The sequence below is a fragment of the Conger conger genome, chromosome 4, assembly GCF_963514075.1.
Source record: "Conger conger chromosome 4, fConCon1.1, whole genome shotgun sequence".
NCBI classification, from domain to species: Eukaryota; Metazoa; Chordata; class Actinopteri; order Anguilliformes; family Congridae; genus Conger; species Conger conger.
Window position 1 is genome coordinate 11,698,687 of NC_083763.1, and position 18,781 is coordinate 11,717,467.

An 18,781-nucleotide genomic window follows, 5' to 3' on the forward strand; every position below is an offset into this window, starting at 1 on the left:
TCCCACATTCTACATAGTTATACCCTAAAACAGGGGTGTAAAACTAAATTGAAAGAAAACCTGTGGCCCTCTCAAACAGCTGCAGGATTCAGGGTTGAGAACAAGCATGTGTGCATTCTTCAGCCAATCAAGGACTCAGATGGCAAAAAATAATAATCAGCGGACACTGCGGATCCTCCAAAAGTTTGTGGAGTTTGACACCAGCGCGCTAGACTGCAACTCCTACCCCAATAACCGAACACCACTTGGTGGCCACACTTCAACTTCATTTGCCAACGTGGAAAGATATACGCCTGGAATCGATGAGAAATCACATTCAAATGGACAATTGTGCCCCGGGTTTGAATAAAGAAACACTGTAAGCACTACTTATCTGTACGCACTATTGAAAAGGACTCAAAAACATTCCCCTGAAACACAAATATGCCCACTTCCTTCCCGGTAAGGGCTGGAGTGAAATATGACTCAGGAAAAGCAATCGTGCACAAAATGTCCGCTCGGTTCAACTGCGGATTATCGGAATTCACTGCACTGCACATTTTTACAAATCGATGCTATATACGAAACCATACACAACCTTTGACTAAATTTCCGGGTGTTGACATTTGGAATACGGTTTGGCAGGGCATGTTTGTCTTGCGGAGGTGGAAAGTTAACTCGGGAGAAAGCGCAGCGGTGCCGGGTCGTTCCGTCTTCTCCCGGGAATAACAGCACAGCTCCGCCTCGTTCGTGTTCGCGTGCTTTGTGGTCGGACAATTTAAATAAAGTTTGCGCGCGGCTGCGTGTTATTTCCGGCCCGGACTGTTTACATTCTAGGCTAGCAATCGAGTAGCTAGTTATAGGCGGGAATTCAGGGCCGCTTCTGGGGGTTAGAAAGCAAACGCCACAGGAAATCGGATGTCGCTGTACTATAGTTATCAAAGAATGCCTGTGTGTTTTAAATTTGTAGCTGCGGTTCACTTGGCTTCATTGTACGACATTTCATTCGGTTCAGGGAGGACACGGTTTTCTTTAGCCATGTTGGCAAGAGCGTGTGTGTCCCAAATTGGCCAATACGTGGTGCATCTAGAATCCCGATTTCCCCCGACTTGACCTTCCCGACAGAAGGTGTTCATGTGGGCCTTTCCGGTGGGACCTGTAAATCCCGTAAGTGGACAGTCCAGAAGCAGCACAGACGAAACAGACTAAAGTAAATATTAGGCTGACTGTTTTTTCCCGAGGTGAGCCAAGTGAAAAGGGTGCTTGTAACCTCTGAGATGAGTCAACCTTTTAGCAATTCTCACATATGAAGTATATCAGGTACCTGTGCTGGGTAAGTGACAATTCATAATTAAATGTTCCGCATAATTATTATTTATTTTAGAATGAATATAACACTTAAATGCAAAAGCAGGCAATTTTCACATTTATAACAGCAGCTTGTCAGCAACCTACTTGATGAAATGCAGTCCCCCACCCTGACCTATTTGGGCATTCCCAGGAAGAGGTGGAACTACCCTTTTCACTGTCCTGACTGCAGTCAGCCAGAACCAAGCTTTGGTAAAGAGGTAACCCAATAGGGTTCACACCAAAACCTCATGGAACAGTGGCAACAGATACAGACGGACAGCGCCAGGGACTGACTGGGGTTTTGTTCCAGCAGTGAAAAATGCTCTTAACCCTTTGGGGTTTTTTTTTTTGGAATGTTTGTTCAGAATTCTAAATCAACGTTCTAGAACTCCACTGCTTTCAATCAGCAGTAATGATTGTGACATCAGCTTTAGAATGTTCAGTTAAGAACATTCTAATGACATTTGTGACTTTACGCCTTGAAGGGCTAAAGGCTACATGGGAACAGGGTACATTGTGGCAGTAAATTTTCTGCAGATGTGTCTTTCACAAAAGGCAAATGGAACAGACGTGTGCCAACAAAATGCCGCAGCGATCTTCAGTGTCTGACGAGTGAGTAAGCCCCGCTGAATGAGGTAGCGTAAAGGGGCGGAGCCTGTGTGGACAGCGTAAAGGGGCAGAGCCGGCACGGACAGGGTAAAGGGGCGGAGCCCGGGCCTGGTCTCACTCACCTGGTGACGTACTGCTGGATGCAGTCGAAGCTGCCCTGGGGGTTGTCCCGCCCCACGTTGGACAGGTAGAAGGTAAACGTTCGCACCTCATTGGCGTTTTCTGATCGCGGTATTGAGATTTTCTGCAGAGAGAGAAAGGGGGAGAGGGGAGAAGAGTGTCATTACACAATCTGACACAGTCCCACACACTATCGTTAATGTCATTTAAAAAAGAAACTATCCAACAAAGATGGCATAGGGAGGGGAGGGGAAAAAAAGAAAGTACACTGTAAACATTTTCAGCATTAAACTTCATCTGAATAAAAATCTTTTATCACAAAAAAAACCCAAAAACAAAGACGGCAGAGGTACAAACGTGTTTTCAGTGATGAATGTCCGTACAACACAAAAGTACATGATCGCATTAACAAGGCGGCAGACAATAGGAAACACTCCGTGCAAGGAACGGTCACGTTTTCCCGTAGCTGGAGGGAAAATAAACAAACAAAAGCCAGGAGCACATCCTGACGCGGATCATAAAAGGCCGGTCGCGGAGCTCTTTATTTAGCATGTTGTTAGCGGGTGATTTACAACCCGGAGAGGAACCTGGGCGTTTATGGCCCCTGTGCTCCAGGTCAGAGGCACTGCAGTCGTCAAGGCCAATGGGCATTAACACTGAGCGCCCGGCTGCCAGCCTTCACACGGTGCCAAACGCATGAGGAAACCTTCAGCGCTATAGTCTTATATTTATAGACTTAAAAGCTGAAACGGAAGTTACAGCGGTGCTGGCTTCCGCGATACGACGTACGCGAGAGAGAAGAACGGGGGAATTTTACAGGGCGCGGCGTCCATCTGAGTGTCGTCGAGAGAGGAGGGGCCTGAACGAGCCTCCTGTTATCCACCGGAGGCGAGCGGGAAATTGACGGACATTTGAGCGACATGCAAACAAACGCTGGCAAACAAGGATGTAGAATTTTATTCCAGGAAGTGGAGGGAAGAAAAGCTTTTGCCATTACAATTATCGCAAGTACTAGAATTTGATTGAATACACACTTCACGTGTTCGATAAATTCGTAAATATACGATAAATTCGGGAAAGAGTGCATTTTGATTGCAGCTTGTCTTTAAGATCTTACTTTTCTAGTAAAAACGCCAAAAAGATTCCCAATGAGGCGAGGTTGTTTCATAACCCGTTTCAAGATTTGTCAAGATTTTGACAATTCCACTCGTGAACACAGTAATGCTTTTTGCTTGATTTTAAGGCTCGCTTTAAGACCAAAACGTTTTTTAAGTACAGACATCTTTGCAGTGTATTAAATACTCTTCCGTTTGGGCCTGCGATGGCACTGGAGCCCTGTCCCGCTCAACAGGCAGCACCTGAGGGCCCGCAAGCACATTACACCCAGCCAGGCTGCAATCTTCTGGCCCCTGGGAGTCTAGACAGGCCCGGTTCAGCCACACGGGCTCCTGAAAAGAGAGAACTGTCCCACCCCCGTACGGAAGCAGGGATAACCCGGGCCTGGCCCCCCCCCCCCCCCCGCGCGTACGTGCCCCCCCTCCCCGAAACCCTGCCCTCCCCGCCGACGGTCCCAGATGTCGGGGTCAGAGGGGGCCGGGGGCGGGGCCGTAGGCAGGAATGCCGGCTAAGCTTCCGATACAGAAACCCTGGAATTATCCCTCCGCCAGCAACTCTGTGGCTTAAAGCGCACCGTGTGCAATAACGCAGGGCCGCTCGAGTGTAAACAGCCGAATGCCCTTCTGAATGCCCTTTCTTCAGCGGGGGGGGGGGCAGACCTTCACCCTTTGGAGCGTAGGTTTTTTTGGAAGGTTATTATTCCTTTTTAATTCTGAGCCAAGTGTTCTAGAACTCCGTCGCTTGACATCAGCATTAGAATGTGCAGTTAAGAACACTCTACTCACACATTACACCTTAAAAGGGTTGAGAGTGTTTTCACAAGGTGAGAAAATGTGGGTTTCTTTGGAAAGGCTAGAGAAACTGTCCCGCCAGGCTTGTGACTCTGAAAGCAGAGGCGGCTGTGGGTTGTGTTGAGCAGCTCCTCTGCACCACCGCCACCTGTGACTGCCTTCTCTTCCGAGTGACAGAGGTACACACACACATACACACACAGAGCCACACTCACACAGAGCCACACTCACACAGAGCCACACACACACAGAGCCACACACACACAGAGCCACACACACACAGAGCCACACACACACAGAGCCACACACACACAGAGCCACACACACACACACACAGAGCCACACACACACACACACAGAGCCACACACACACACACACAGAGCCACACACACACACACACACACACACACAGAGCCACACACACACACACACACAGAGCCACACACACACACACACACACAGAGCGACACACACACACACACACACACACACACACACACACACACACACACACACACACACACACACACACACACACACACACACACACACACACACACACACACACACACACACACACACACACACACACACACACACACACACACACACACACACACACACACACACACGTTAAAGCCCTGAAACCCCTCTTCTCCAGTCTGACCCTGCTGCAGGTGTTTCAGACTGAAAGCAGCCGAGAGTCTGGGGGGAGAAAATAACCCCCAGCGCCCAGAGCCAAATTACACTAATCACAGCGCAGGGCCAGCTGCTGGACACGCCCCCGTGAAGAGGGCCGTCTCTCCCAGCGACACCCTCCAATCAGACGCAGCTTTCAGAGCCTGCTGACAGGAGCCAGGCAGTCTCCTTCTCGTTAAACGCTCTCCTCTCGCACAAAAGTGGGAACTAGAACATTCTACGACTCGAAACTGACTTGGGTCAAGGCTTTCCTCAGGCAGTTCTCAGTGGCGTGCCTTCGTATACGCACTTGATTTTTTAGCACACACTGGGGTTAAAATGAGGTTTCCGGGGTTTCAGCCTGATTGACTGACGGCTAGCAGGACTAACAAGGGTGGAGCAGTGGCCTGTAGGCAGGGCACGGTGACCTCTGACCCCTGGACATACGCACACACCATGTGTGTGTGCGTGTGTGAAACCTGCAGGTGGGCCACCTAAAAATAAACAGAGTTCCCCTCACTCTTCCTGGAACTGTCTGTTACTGAGAAAAAGATCGAGGTCTGGCACATTCCTGCTAGACAAAAAAAATAAGCTCATGAGAATTGTCCGCTCATCTTTAATAATTATTTTATGCTCTTGCGCCCGACACAAAAGGAGCAGTGTCGGGTGTTCCCTGCGGACAGGGTTAAAGAGGCAGTGCGTCTGACAGCCTGGGGGCTGAACAGTGTGCGAGTACTAGCCACAGCCACAGCCACAGCCACACTCCCTTCACGAGCTGTCGTGAAAAAAAGGCTATCAGCTGTCGCATCACTTCCTGATTGAGTTCCACTGGACTGCCAACACGCACAGGCCTGAGCACACAAACATGCACGCACACACACAGACGCACCCGTACATGAGAATGGAGAGACACGCACTTTCTCTCCCTCTCTTCCTCCACCTCACATACATACACTTTTTACCTAACACACACACACACACACACACACACACACACACACTTTCCCTCTTCTGCCACTCTCTCACAGTTTGGTGCACAGATGCCCTGACACGCACAGTTCACCATGACACACACGCACCACAAACTCAGAGCTGCCGCAAGTCCCAAAAGCCCTGACCCTCCACCATTCCGTTTCAGCAGGAAAACTGACAGCCCTCAGCTCTCTCCCCCCCCCTCCCTCCCTCCCTCCCTCCCTCCCGCGGGGGCTCTGGATTCGGCGTCTCCTCTGTTCTCCTCTTCCTGAGGGCCGATGGGAAACAAAGGGCCCTTTCTCCCCAGGCCACCGCAGAGCCGCCCCTCCGCCCTCTCCCTGAATACAGCCGCTCCGCTCCCCCAGGACAGCGCCCTCCCTCCGCGACCCCGCCGGGGGGGGGCAGGGGTCAGCGGTCAGAGGGCCCTAATCGGCAGAGCGCCGCCCGGTGACCTCAGCGACACAGGTGCGCCTTCGCAAAAACGGCGGTTTAGCGACGCTGATCCCCGCCATGACACCACCTCCCCGCTCGCGCGTGTCAAGAAAACATGACTAATCGCTTCCCACGCGTCCGGCCACTTAGAGACGAGACGCGGCTAATGGAAAATTCCAGAAATAAGACAACGGCCTGTCACCCGTGTCCTAGTCTGCTGGATCAACCGCGAACTATTTTAAGGCCTGTATTTAACCGGGGCGGTCGGACAGGAACAAATTCTCATTTACAGTGACGACCTGACGAACGCGTCGATTCAGCCCCATCGTTGCGCGCCTACTACAAAACAACAGTCTGACACACGGCCATTTCTGGGAACTTCCTGCGAAAACCTCCTTTCTTTTGTAACATCTCTGCGTGAAATCTAATACGGAAAAGGAGACGGGGTCCATTATGCGCCAGATAATCCGCAGCCGAGATGACCGAGCAGGGCAGAGATGACCGTGCACTCTGACGCAGTCCCACCGTCCACCCGGCCAATCGGGGAGGCCGGCCGCACCGGTAGCCCCGCCCGCCCGCCCTCCCCCGGGCCAATGAGGGCAGCCGGCCCCCCCGGGCCGCCAGATCCCGGGGCCTGCGGAAAAGGCTTTAACTCGGGCCCGGCGCTCCGTGAATAGTGCTGATTCACTCAAACGCGCAAACCGGCTGAGCTTTCAATGCCGCCTCTGTCACAACTAAAGACAGCTTAAAGTGCTCAATCGCCGATTATCCCAACTGTCAAACCACAGTCTGCGGCCCCGGCCGCTTCTGCGCCACGTAACCGTCCCGGGATAGAAACGGGACGGGCCGTTAAACCGCCCGGGCTGCAACAGACACCTCCGCTCCGTATCACTGAAAAGGCTCCCCAGCTCCTGCTGTAGTGGGGGGAGGGGGAGGGGGAGCATCGCTGACAATCAGATGAAAATTAGTCTACCTGGTGCATTTACACAAATGTTACCAACGTGCTCTGTCCTTGTCAAACTAATAAAATTAAATCAAAATGCTAACAGTGACAGGAACTAAAGTCATGTCAACCACCGGCTGTGGAATCCTGCACATAATCCTACACAAAGCGGCTTTGTGCAAAGCGCTATACAAATAAATTTGAATTCAATAACCTTTATTTGAAAACCGTATTCAAACTTTGATGGATGCATTTCCTTTCCAAGTACGATAAACAGAGGCATTGGCTCGCTTTCACTGTGTTAACAGCTGTCAGTCTTCATTTCACAGGGCTAAATTATGGCCTTGAGAAAAGTATACTGTACAGAGTATAATGGGCTTATTTACAGGCACACCTTGCAGCGCTGCAAAGCTGCAATGTGCACCGACCTGCCGCCTGAACACAAAGCAGGCGTTCCGTGTGCTTACACGAGCAGAATTCCCCCCGGGTCATTAGCAAACACGTAAACGTGTGCGCACATACCGGAGAACACTCACTCATGCATGTGCACACACGCACTTACATACACAAACATTTACAAACACCTACATATACACAAACATGTACATATACACAAACATGTACATATACACAAACATGCACATATACACAAACATGCACATATACACAAACACCTACATATACACAAACATGTACATACACACAAACATTTACAAACACAAACGCGTACATATACAAACATTTACAAACACAAACACGTACATATACACAGACATTTACATACACAAACAAGTACATATACACAGAAATTTACATACACATATACGCAGAGAAACACACACACACATCCACAGAGGAACACACACACACGTACATACACACAGACATAGACAGACACACACATACACATACATATACATATACATATATATAAACAGAAACGCACATACACATACGTACACAAACATACAAAACGTCTGCGCGCACGTCTTAATTCCAAGCATACTGTAACGATGACCAAAGGAAGAGACGAAAAACATGAACATCAGCTGAAAAGTTTCAAAGGCAAAGTGGAGGAGGCCTGAGGTGATCTCACGGGCTGCGCCACAACACATATTTTAGTGCCTGAGATTGGGCTGTCCCGGCCGTAACCGGCTGGCATGCAAAGTGCAAATACTGAGACTGACGGAGCCAGGCTCTGACAGAACCCGTTTAAATGGCACTACGGCGTGTAAAATTGGTGTGCCGAGCATGAGACAGGCTGTCTGATCCCCCCCCCCGTCATAGTGAGAGCAGAGTGCTGGGGCCCAAGTACGACTACAGCTGTCCAGCAGCGCACAGACCACCTACAGCAGAGTGCAGGGCCAGAGCGCAGGGCCAGAGCGAAGCAGGGCGTCCTGCCAGTCTACACCAGCACAGAGCCACACGCAGCCTGAACGTCTGCACCAGCACAGAGCCCAACACAGCCTGAACGTCTACATCAGCACAGAGCCCAACACAGCCTGAACGTCTACATCAGCACAGAGCCAAACGCAGCCTGAACGTCTGCACCAGCACAGAGCCCAACACAGCCTGAACGTCTACACCAGCACAGAGCCCAACACAGCCTGAACGTCTACACCAGCACAGAGCCAAACGCAGCCTGAACGTCTGCACCAGCACAGAGCCCAACGCAGCCTGAACATCTACACCAGCACAGAGCCCAACACAGCCTGAACGTCTGCACCAGCACAGAGCCCAACACAGCCTGAACGTCTGCACCAGCACAGAGCCAAACGCAGCCTGAACGTCTACATCAGCACAGAGCCCAACACAGCCTGAACGTCTACATCAGCGCAGACACAGGCTCCACTGTGAATCTACACTGGCACAGATACAGGGCGGTGCAATGTGAAACATTACTGAATTACCTGGATAAGTTCACAGAGTAAAACCTGGAACAGCTGTTATTACTTCAGTGCATGTTCCAGTTTTGGAAGAGATCGAGGTTTTACTCAGTGAACCTATCCTGCGTCACAATATACGCCAATGGCGCCCTAACACTCCCCTAATTTCTTCTGATAAAAGCTGAAAAACACTGACTCATCAAACTGTGAGCAAACTGGGAGTGAAGCATTTGCACGTTGACCAGAGGAACTCAAAGAGTTGAGCAAGTGCAAGTGGGAAGTGCCTGCACTCCCTGTTCCGGGCGGAAATGTCAACTCAGGGACTTCTAATTTCCTCAAAAAAGCCACATGACAAACCTCCACCTTTATGAACTACGTCCAGAAGGCAGAGGACAAGGTGAGATTGCACCCGATTCAGTCTGCAGAGGAAGTCGTCGAGCACAGGTAGCCAATTGGCCAATTGCTACTCAATACAAACTTGGTCCTTCTCATATGAAACCTTTATCAACCTGATAAACACACCCATTAACAGAATGACAAACATTCCCAAACTAATGGGCGAGACCGTCATGATTGTAACACCAATTTGCTGCAACAGAGAAACCGCAGAATCACACGGGCTGACTTGTCCTCACTAGTGCTAAGAAAGGGCCGCGGGCTATTGTGCAGGGCTTGTGACGTTTCTGAATTCCTAACAGCGAAACACCAGGAGGTCTTTCCGCGTGCGCTATCCGTTTCACAGGAATGGAAACCTGCTTGCAGGGCCACACTTTCGTTTTCATCTGAAACTTCACTGGCAAGTGAAGTTCTCGCTTTGTTTATTTTTTAAATTATCAGTCCAATTTTACAGGATTATTCGAATGTATCAAACATTTTTAAGTAAAAAAATTTTCAGTGACAAACCAGAAGTAAAACTTTTTTTTTTTTTTAAATGTAGTTCTAGTTTTCTTCTAATAAGTGGGCAAACGTACAGTAGGGTCTTAAAGCAGTATTAAGCCCTAAGGTCTTCCATTCCTCAGGTCAGCGATGAGAACCCCACCGTTTATGTGGGCTGGCCTACCAATATGCCTGCTGGGAATGTTTTGTAACTGTCATTACATGAACACGCACACCGGCGATGGGAGCATAAAAACAACCGGATCTGACAAATTATTTCAACACTTTTTGAACTCCAGCTATACCTCGGCATACACCGACAGGACTTAATTTCTTCTCTTCGGAACTTGACATTTAAGTTTGAAAGATAAACAACCAAAAAAAAACTTGGCACTCGTTCCGGAGGTTATAATGCCGAGTCGTACGGAGCCGGGGGGGAAGATCGCATTCCACAGGGTTTTTTTTTTACAGCACACGCATACAATGAGCTTAAAATACGGCTCACAGCCTGCCTGAGGGAGGGACACACACACACACACACACACACACACACACACACACACACACACACACACACACACAAATCATTACTCAGGCATAATGGGAACCTAAGAGCAGCACAATTTCACACTCGATTCATGCATTATGCGCGTGTGAGATGGTCGTGAATTGTTGTGAGTTATGTTGCATGCGGTGTCACGGGTGGTGCAGGGGGGGGTCAGGGGTGGTGCAGGGGGGGGGGGGGTCACGGGGGGGGGGGGGGGGGGGGTCACGGGTGGTGCAACCATCCACTGTATCCATCTACCCAAACAACCACTGTATCCATCTACTCAACCATCCACTGTATCCATCTACCCAAACAACCACTGTATCCATCTACTCAAACAACCACTGTATCCATCTACCCAAACAACCACTGTATCCATCCACCCAAACAACCACTGTATCCATCCACCCAAACAACCACTGTATCCATCTACCCAAACAACCACTGCATCCATCTACCCAAACAACCACTGTATCCATGTACTCAACCATCCAGTGTATCCATCTACCCAAACAAACACTGTATCCATCTACCCAAACAACCACTGCATCCATCTACCCAAACAACCACTGCATCCATCTACCCAAACAACCACTGCATCCATCTACCCAAACAACCACTGTATTCATCTACCCAAACAACCACTGTATCCATCTACCCAAACAACCACTGTATCCATCTACCCAAACAACCACTGTATCCATCTACCCAAACAACCACTGTATCCATCTACCCAAACAACCACTGTATCCATCTACCCAAACATCACATTATTGGCATTTGGCAGACGCTCTTATCCAGAGCGATGTACAAAAAAGTGCATACCCATAACCAGGGATAAGTGCGCTGAAAGACCCTAGAGGGAAGTACAATTTCAACTGCTACCTGTACAACCACTGGATCCATCTACCCAAACAACCACTGTATCCATCGACCCAAACAACCACTGTATCCATCGACCCAAACAACCACTGCATCCATCTACTCGATCCATGGGGAGGGAGGGAGGAGCAGAAATAAAGCGCACGGTGTGGCCGTCCTTACCCCTTGGTTTCCAGTGAAGCGGATGGAGGGCTGAGTCGACAGTCCCTGGAAGAGAAAAGAGGAAGAGAGCGGTGAGCGTCATCGGCAACCATCACAGAGACACCAGCACGGTCCCAAACTCACAGTACTCCCCACCCTCCCTGACCCTCCCTGACCCCAGCAGTGAGAACACATTCATTGGGCAGGGGAACAACTCTGCATGATAGGTCCAGCTGTGGGTTGAGTGAAATGAATTACCTTTAACTTGCTAAGCTCCCACCCAAATTAACGCACCACCCGAAATGACCTATAATGACTTGTAAAATGACTGTACACAAACACAGGAATGCAGTAGAGTAGACACACCCGAGAACAGGCAGACTAAGGGAGAACTTAGCGTGCAGGCACCACACATATGGAATAAACCCCAGTGCACTACTGGACTACCCGATATGACAAGCTCAGATGGCTTGGCAGACACATACACAGGACAGCATACGCACCAGTTTAGCATAATCACGTTAATATCTCCTGTCCTTTCGTTTATTCGATTTTCTTTTTTCTCTTCATCAATGCTTTATATCGTAATGCCCCGTACCGGTGTTAATCAACCCTGTTCCTGGAACTCCGCCATCCCGGAGGTTTTCATTTCAACCCCAAATTGGGACACCTGACTCCACCAATTAGCAGCTCAACAAGATCTGTAGCTGTTGAATGAGGCGTGTATTGTCGGGATTAGACTGAAAACCTACAGGGTGATAGATCTCTAGGAACAGGTTTTTTTTTTTTTTTTACCACTGCCCTATACTGTATAATCTTTACGGTTTTTATTTTGCCATGTAAAAAGGGCTGTGCCGTAAAGGGACCTAGATCTCAGTGGCTATACCCCTTTAAAAATAAAAAGACTGGCAGGTGACATCAGCACTGTGATGGACAGCTCCATGGACCCGTCCCATCAGTGACTCTGTGGAATGCAGGTTACTGTGGGCTCTCAGCAGCTCCCCTCACGCACCCCCACTGGGCACGCTCCCATTGGCTACGGCCCACACCGCTCACAAGATCCCCTGCGCTCCCATTGGCCCTGCGGCACCCTTCCCACATGCCGAGTGAGTTCCGATTGGCTCCGACCCAACCCTAGCTGAGGCCAGCTGTGCTGTGATTGGCCCAGTCCCAGCCCGGAGCGCTCGGGAGAGGAGGGGACTAGGCCGGTGGCTCTGAGCCCAGGGGGGTAGTGGCATTCCTACAGGGTTGCAGCAGTGAGAAGGTGCAGAGAGAGAGACCGACAGAGAGACCGACAGAGAGACCGACAGAGAGACCGACAGAGAGACCGACAGAGAGACCGACAGAGAGACCGACAGAGAGACCGACAGAGACAGACAGAGGCCGAGACACACAGACACACAGACCGAGAGAGAGACACAGACCGAGAGAGGCACTGCCCTTCAGATGCACCTCAAACTCTCAACGCACACTGCATTAAGCACATTTTTTATCCTAATAGCAGCGGCAACTTCATTATCCCAGTTATTCTTAAGTGGAGCAGAGTTAAAGGAACAAAAAACAAAGACGTGTTAAAATGCTACAATTCCCTGACAGGCCCATTATGCATGAATGGCACATTGTGATGACAGGTCCTCATTTAAACACATTTACCGTGGGTGCATTTTCGCGGGAGTGCAGTTGGCGTTCGGAAAAGGCGTCCAACTGCCACTAACGCTGGAGCCCGAACCCACAGGGAGGGTTTCAGCACAACAAACCCACCAGCACAGCCCTCTCCCTCCCTGGGCCTGGCCCCCGCCCAGTTCACTCAATTTAACCCAAGTGCCACTGCGCTCATTTCAGTAATAAACTCCCCGCATACCCCGCGACGCCTTAAACACGCAACGCTCCTTTAACAGACAGAACGGAGGGATATAGAGACAGGGGAAAGGGGGGGAGGGAGAGAGAGTCTGTGTGTGTGTGTGTGTGTGTGTGTGTGTGTGTGTGTGTGTATATAAAGTGTGCTGATAACAGTGCGACTGCAGGCAGAGCCCAGGGTTTGTACGCATCGGCCAGCTCCCCTGCCTCGATCGCCCTGGGTGCGAGAACACTGATCGCACGCACACACGCACTTGTCACCAGGCTCTGGCCTCCAGGCTTTTCCCCGGAAAGTGAGCAGCCGGCTCGAGGTCTACAGGGGGCCCAAACCCCTCCATCACAGGAGAGAGGTCTACAGGGGCCCCAAACACAACCCCTCCATCACAGGAGAGAGGTCTACAGGGGGCCAAAACCCCAAACCCCGCCATCACAGGAGAGAGGTCCACAGGGGGCCAAAACCCCAAACCCCTCCATCACAGGAGAGAGGTCTACAGGGAGCCCAAACCCCAAACCCCTCCATCACAGGAGAGAGGTCTACAGGGAGCCCAAACCCCTCCATCACAGGAGAGAGGTCTACAGGGGCCCAAACCCCAAACCCCTCCATCACAGGAGAGAGGTCTACAGGGAGCCCAAACCCCAAACCCCTCCATCACAGGAGAGAGGTCTATAGGGGGCCCAAACCCCAAACCCCTCCATCACAGGAGAGAGGTCTACAGGGAGCCCAAACCCCAAACCCCTCCATCACAGGAGAGGGGTCTACAGGGGGCCCAAACCCCAAACTCCGGCATCACAGGAGAGAGGTCTGCTCTGGCCCCTGTGCAGGCCGTGACGGCACTGCTCAGCTATGCCCCCCAGGGCGCTCCCACATGTACCCCCCCCTCCATCACTCACACACCGTTACATAAGCCCTCAGAACGAGCGGCGGAACAGAGCCTGACATGCAAAGCCGAGACGAGCCCAGCGTGTCATCAGCTGCTACTCGGAGTCTGATATTTGCGTGCTGTGCCACGCCAGAACCCGCACACGCACTCCGCGACACTCTCACACTCTCACACTCTCACACTCTCACACTCTCACACTCTCACACTCTCACACTCTCACACTCTCACACTCTCACACTCTCACACTCTGTGACACACACACACACTCTGTGACACACACACACACTCTGTGACACACACACACACTCTGTGAGACACACACACACTCTGTGAGACACACACACACTCTGTGAGACACACACTCTGTGAGACACACACACTCTCTGTGAGACACACACTCTCTGTGAGACACACACACTCTCTGTGACACACACACACTCTCTGTGACACACTCACACACTCTGTGACACACTCACACACACACAGACACTCTGTGACACAGATACAGACAGACACTCTGTGACACACACACAGACTATGACACACACACACACACTCTGTGAGAGACAGACACACACACACACACAGACACTCTGTGACACACACACACACACACACACACAGAAACAGACACTGTGACACACACACACACACACACACACACACACACACACACACACACACACACAGAAACAGACACTGTGACACACACACACACACACACACACACAGAAACAGACACTCTGTGACACACACACACACACACACACACACACACAGCAGCTGTTTGCGGGACGGCACGCTCTTGTCTCAGCTCAGCCCCGCCCAGCGCAATCGGGGGCGCTGCGCTCAGAGAGAACTGGGCTGTGACATTTCTCAGACTGTTCTCAGCCCTACGGAGCCCTCGAACCCTCGCCAACCTCGCCTGCCATTTCCCATAACACCGGAGGGGTAGCCCAGCCGACATTATCCTGTTAAAAATAACATCCGTGGAGAATAAGCCACTGTGGTCGTTTCCCTGCAATCTTGCATACGAGAAATCGAATGCATGAGGTCGAAGACAAGTTAACCCTTTAAGGTGAGATCATGAATGTGGTAAAGAAAAAAAGTAATTCTACACAGCTGGCTTTTGGCTGATGCGCACGTAACAGCACTCTCCAGAACCTTCTTTTAGGTGGACGAAGGAGCGCCCCCCCTCTTGGGAATTAAATGGCCAATTGAAACACTTGGCTAATATTTTCTGTAGCCTATAACACAAGCGGTTACAATTATCTGTCCAATCCAATACAATTGGTCAATCCAAAATCCCCAAAAACCTACACTTCAAAAGGGTTAAGCGAAGTTCAAGAGAGACAGTTTCACAATGAAGACATATTCGACGAAGTCATGGTTCCGACAACTACATCTGACCTCCAGCGAATAAAATTCAGGATAATATTACCGGAAATGCAAAAGGCAGCAGAATAGTCTGAAAGCAAATTCTCTCTTCCCAGCTAAAACGGTTTCTGGAGCCAAATGACCCCCATCATCACATTACACCCCAAAGGCGCGCATGTTTCAGAGTGCCGGAGCCAAAATGGCCGCTCACACTTAACACATTACTGATCAACAGCACTGCTTTTCACTGCCCTGAGCGCCGCGACGAAAAACTACATTTTTACGCGTCAATTTAGCAAAATGCAATCAAAAGACGGCACCTGGGGCTCAATGAGTTTTTAGAAGCTCAGATTTGAGGCGGGGAGGGTTGTGAGGTAAAAGAAGCGTCGTACAGCACTCAGGCACGACTTCCCTACAAGGCTGTGAAAGGCCTGCTAGAATCGGAAATACAAACATGAGGTTAGTGGATCTGTGCACTGCATATTACATGCCGTCGGATGACGGAGGAGGTAAATTAGCAAATGGGTTTAAGTTCTTAGCGAAACTGTTTAAAGGGACGCACCGTTTGAGAGGTTGATGAACGTCTGTGTGAAGGGTTTGAGTGACGCGCGGACTGCTAGGAAAATCAGCAGGAAGACTAAAGCGCAGGGACTGGATAGCGGAGCTGCTTTCAGGCCTCTACGTACATAACGAGTACAGGTAAACAAACATTCCACCTGAATTCTTTATGACCCGCCATAGGGCAGCGATCTCCACTCATTCGGCCCCTGAGAAGTTCAGTATGAAATCGACGACTCCGCACTTTCTTTATGCTCGACGGAGAAAGAAAAACGCAATGCGATACGCAAAAAGCATACGCCATTTTGAGTACGCAATGTTCAGGTGGCGGCGGAGGGGGGGTGAAACAAACTAATTGATGACGCCCCCTCTCCCAGGGAGAATATAGAGAAAAAGAAAATGGCTTCAACCGACGTGCTCTCTGACCAGGCGGTGACCAGCAGACGTTCCCAGGGAGATTTGTTATGGTGTGGGATTGTGCGCGGTAAAAATAGCGCCTCTTAAAATGTATTAATAGCCCCCGGGTGACGAACGCTTGGCCTGCTCACGCTCGGCGAGGACGTGTGACCAAAAGCCGGCAGGACACCCCCCGTTAAAAAAGGAAAGGTCCCCGCTTCGATAGTGAAACCCCACCGCCCATTGGCCGTTGAGTTCGCTGTCCTCCCGTCCAAATGGGGTTACGCGCTGCTCTGCCCAGCTTTGGTGTGTGTGTGAGAGAGTGTGTGTGTGTGCGCAAGAGTGTGTGAGAGAGAGTGTGTGTGAGAGAGAGTGTGTGTGAGAGAGAGTGTGTGTGAGAGAGAGTGTGTGTGAGAGAGAGTGTGTGTGAGAGAGAGTGTGTGTGAGAGAGAGTGTGTGTGAGAGAGAGTGTGTGTGAGAGAGAGTGTGTGAGAGTGTGTGAGAGTGTGTGAGAGTGTGTGAGAGTGTGTGAGAGTGTGTGAGAGTGTGTGAGAGTGTGTGAGAGTGTGTGAGAGTGTGTGAGAGTGTGTGAGAGTGTGTGAGAACGGTTTTAGGGCTACAGTCCGTGTGCAGACCAGTCCAACCTGTTCATAGTTGCCCAGGCAATCTGACTGCCTCATGTTTTCAATATTTAAACGTCAGTCATTCCTGAGGAGTGAGGACCGCATCGAGTTCAGCGTTTCTCCGCACCACCTGATTCTACTTATTAGCAGACATCTCTTGCTGTTGAATGAGGTGTGCTTTGTCAGGGTTGGAGTGAAAACCTACAGGACAGTAGATCTCCAGGAACAGGGTTGGGCAGCCGGGCTCTACGGTCTAGGGTAACCCCAGAGGGAGGGTTTCAACGTTACACCGCAAAACTTTTAAAAGCGCCCCTCTCTCAGAAGGCTCCCCTCTCTCAGAAGGCTCCCCCCCAATATTACCGAATCACCATCCGTACAGCGCAGCAGGAACTGGTAAGGAAAACCTGCAGGATACATTCCAGGGTCTCAAACCCCAGCCCTGGAGGGACGCAGCACCTGCTGGTTTTGGTTAAGCTCTTAAGTGCTTCATTTCAGTGCCTTGGCACAAATGGATTCCAATACCTACATTGGCCACAGATGGGAAGCAAACTACAACTCCCAGCAGGCACCACGAGTGTAGCAAGCTATATGCGAATTTCACCTCTACACAAGATATGAAACAAAAAAAAATACAACATGTATGAATGACTCAATCGATCGATCAACCAATCAATGAAATCTGTGGCTGAAGGATTATGGGACATACGAGTCCGCCGCAGCGTTTCACATCCATCAACCTCGAAAGAACTCAACATGTCTTTTGCAATCGCACATACCATGACTAAGACCGTGACAAAGCGTTATTCCGTAAAATGAATAGAAATACCTCAATCGTGCACCACCACAGAAACCCCAGCCGGGGTTTCAGACAAACACTGACGTTTGTGTTCCTCCAGGCCTACGACAGAACTAATTCTTCAAACAATGCCCACGTGCTGAAATATGAGCCGCGAGAACTCAGGAAATAGGTCCTGACATTTGTAAGCCATTGCAAGAGTTTACTTTCTAAAATGGCTGGGAAAACATTTCGCAGCCTGAGTGGGGGAAAGGTTCGATCTTTGAGGACGCTCTATGCCGAGAATCGACAGGTTGGGAAACCAGTCCGGTCGGAACGCACGGCGACACTAAAGCACCCATGTCATATAACACAGGGCACCGAGTTTAAACCCCTCGGCACACCCTGCCGCCCCCCTCTCCCCCCGCTGTGACAGGAGTGCAGCACTCAGCCCGTTCATTTCAATAGGCTGCTGACAGGCCACTATCCGCCGGGGCCGGAGCCCAGAACCTTCCGCAGGGCTATGAACTCTCCGCAGGGCTGACCCTAAGGGCGCGGGCCCAGAACCTTCCGCAGGGCCAACCCTAAGGACGCTCCCCGACACGGCTCCACGAGGGCGAAGGTCACACACGTACGCAGACACACACGCACGCAGACACGCACGCACGCAGACACGCACGCACGCGGACACACACACGCACGCGGACACACACACGCACGCGGACGCACACGCACGCGGACGCACACGCACGCGGACGCACACGCACGCGGACGCACACGCACGCGGACGCACACGCACGCGGACGCACACGCACGCGGACGCACACGCACGCGGACGCACACGCACGCGGACGCACACGCACGCGGACGCACACGCACGCGGACGCACACGCACGCGGACGCACACGCACGCACACGCACGCGGACACACACACGCACGCAGACACACGCACGTACGCGGACGCGCACGCACGCGGACGCGCACGCACGC

General features: G+C 50.9%; 1 protein-coding gene across 1 annotated transcript in view; it reads right to left on the reverse strand.

Moving 5' to 3' along the window:
- Nucleotides 1-18,781, reverse strand: part of ell (elongation factor RNA polymerase II) — a 57,854-nt gene that overhangs the window by 20,753 nt on the left and 18,320 nt on the right. Inside the window, 2 exon segments of the mRNA XM_061239675.1 lie at nt 2,061-2,182; nt 11,345-11,389. Coding sequence (XP_061095659.1) covers nt 2,061-2,182; nt 11,345-11,389 — 167 coding nt within the window.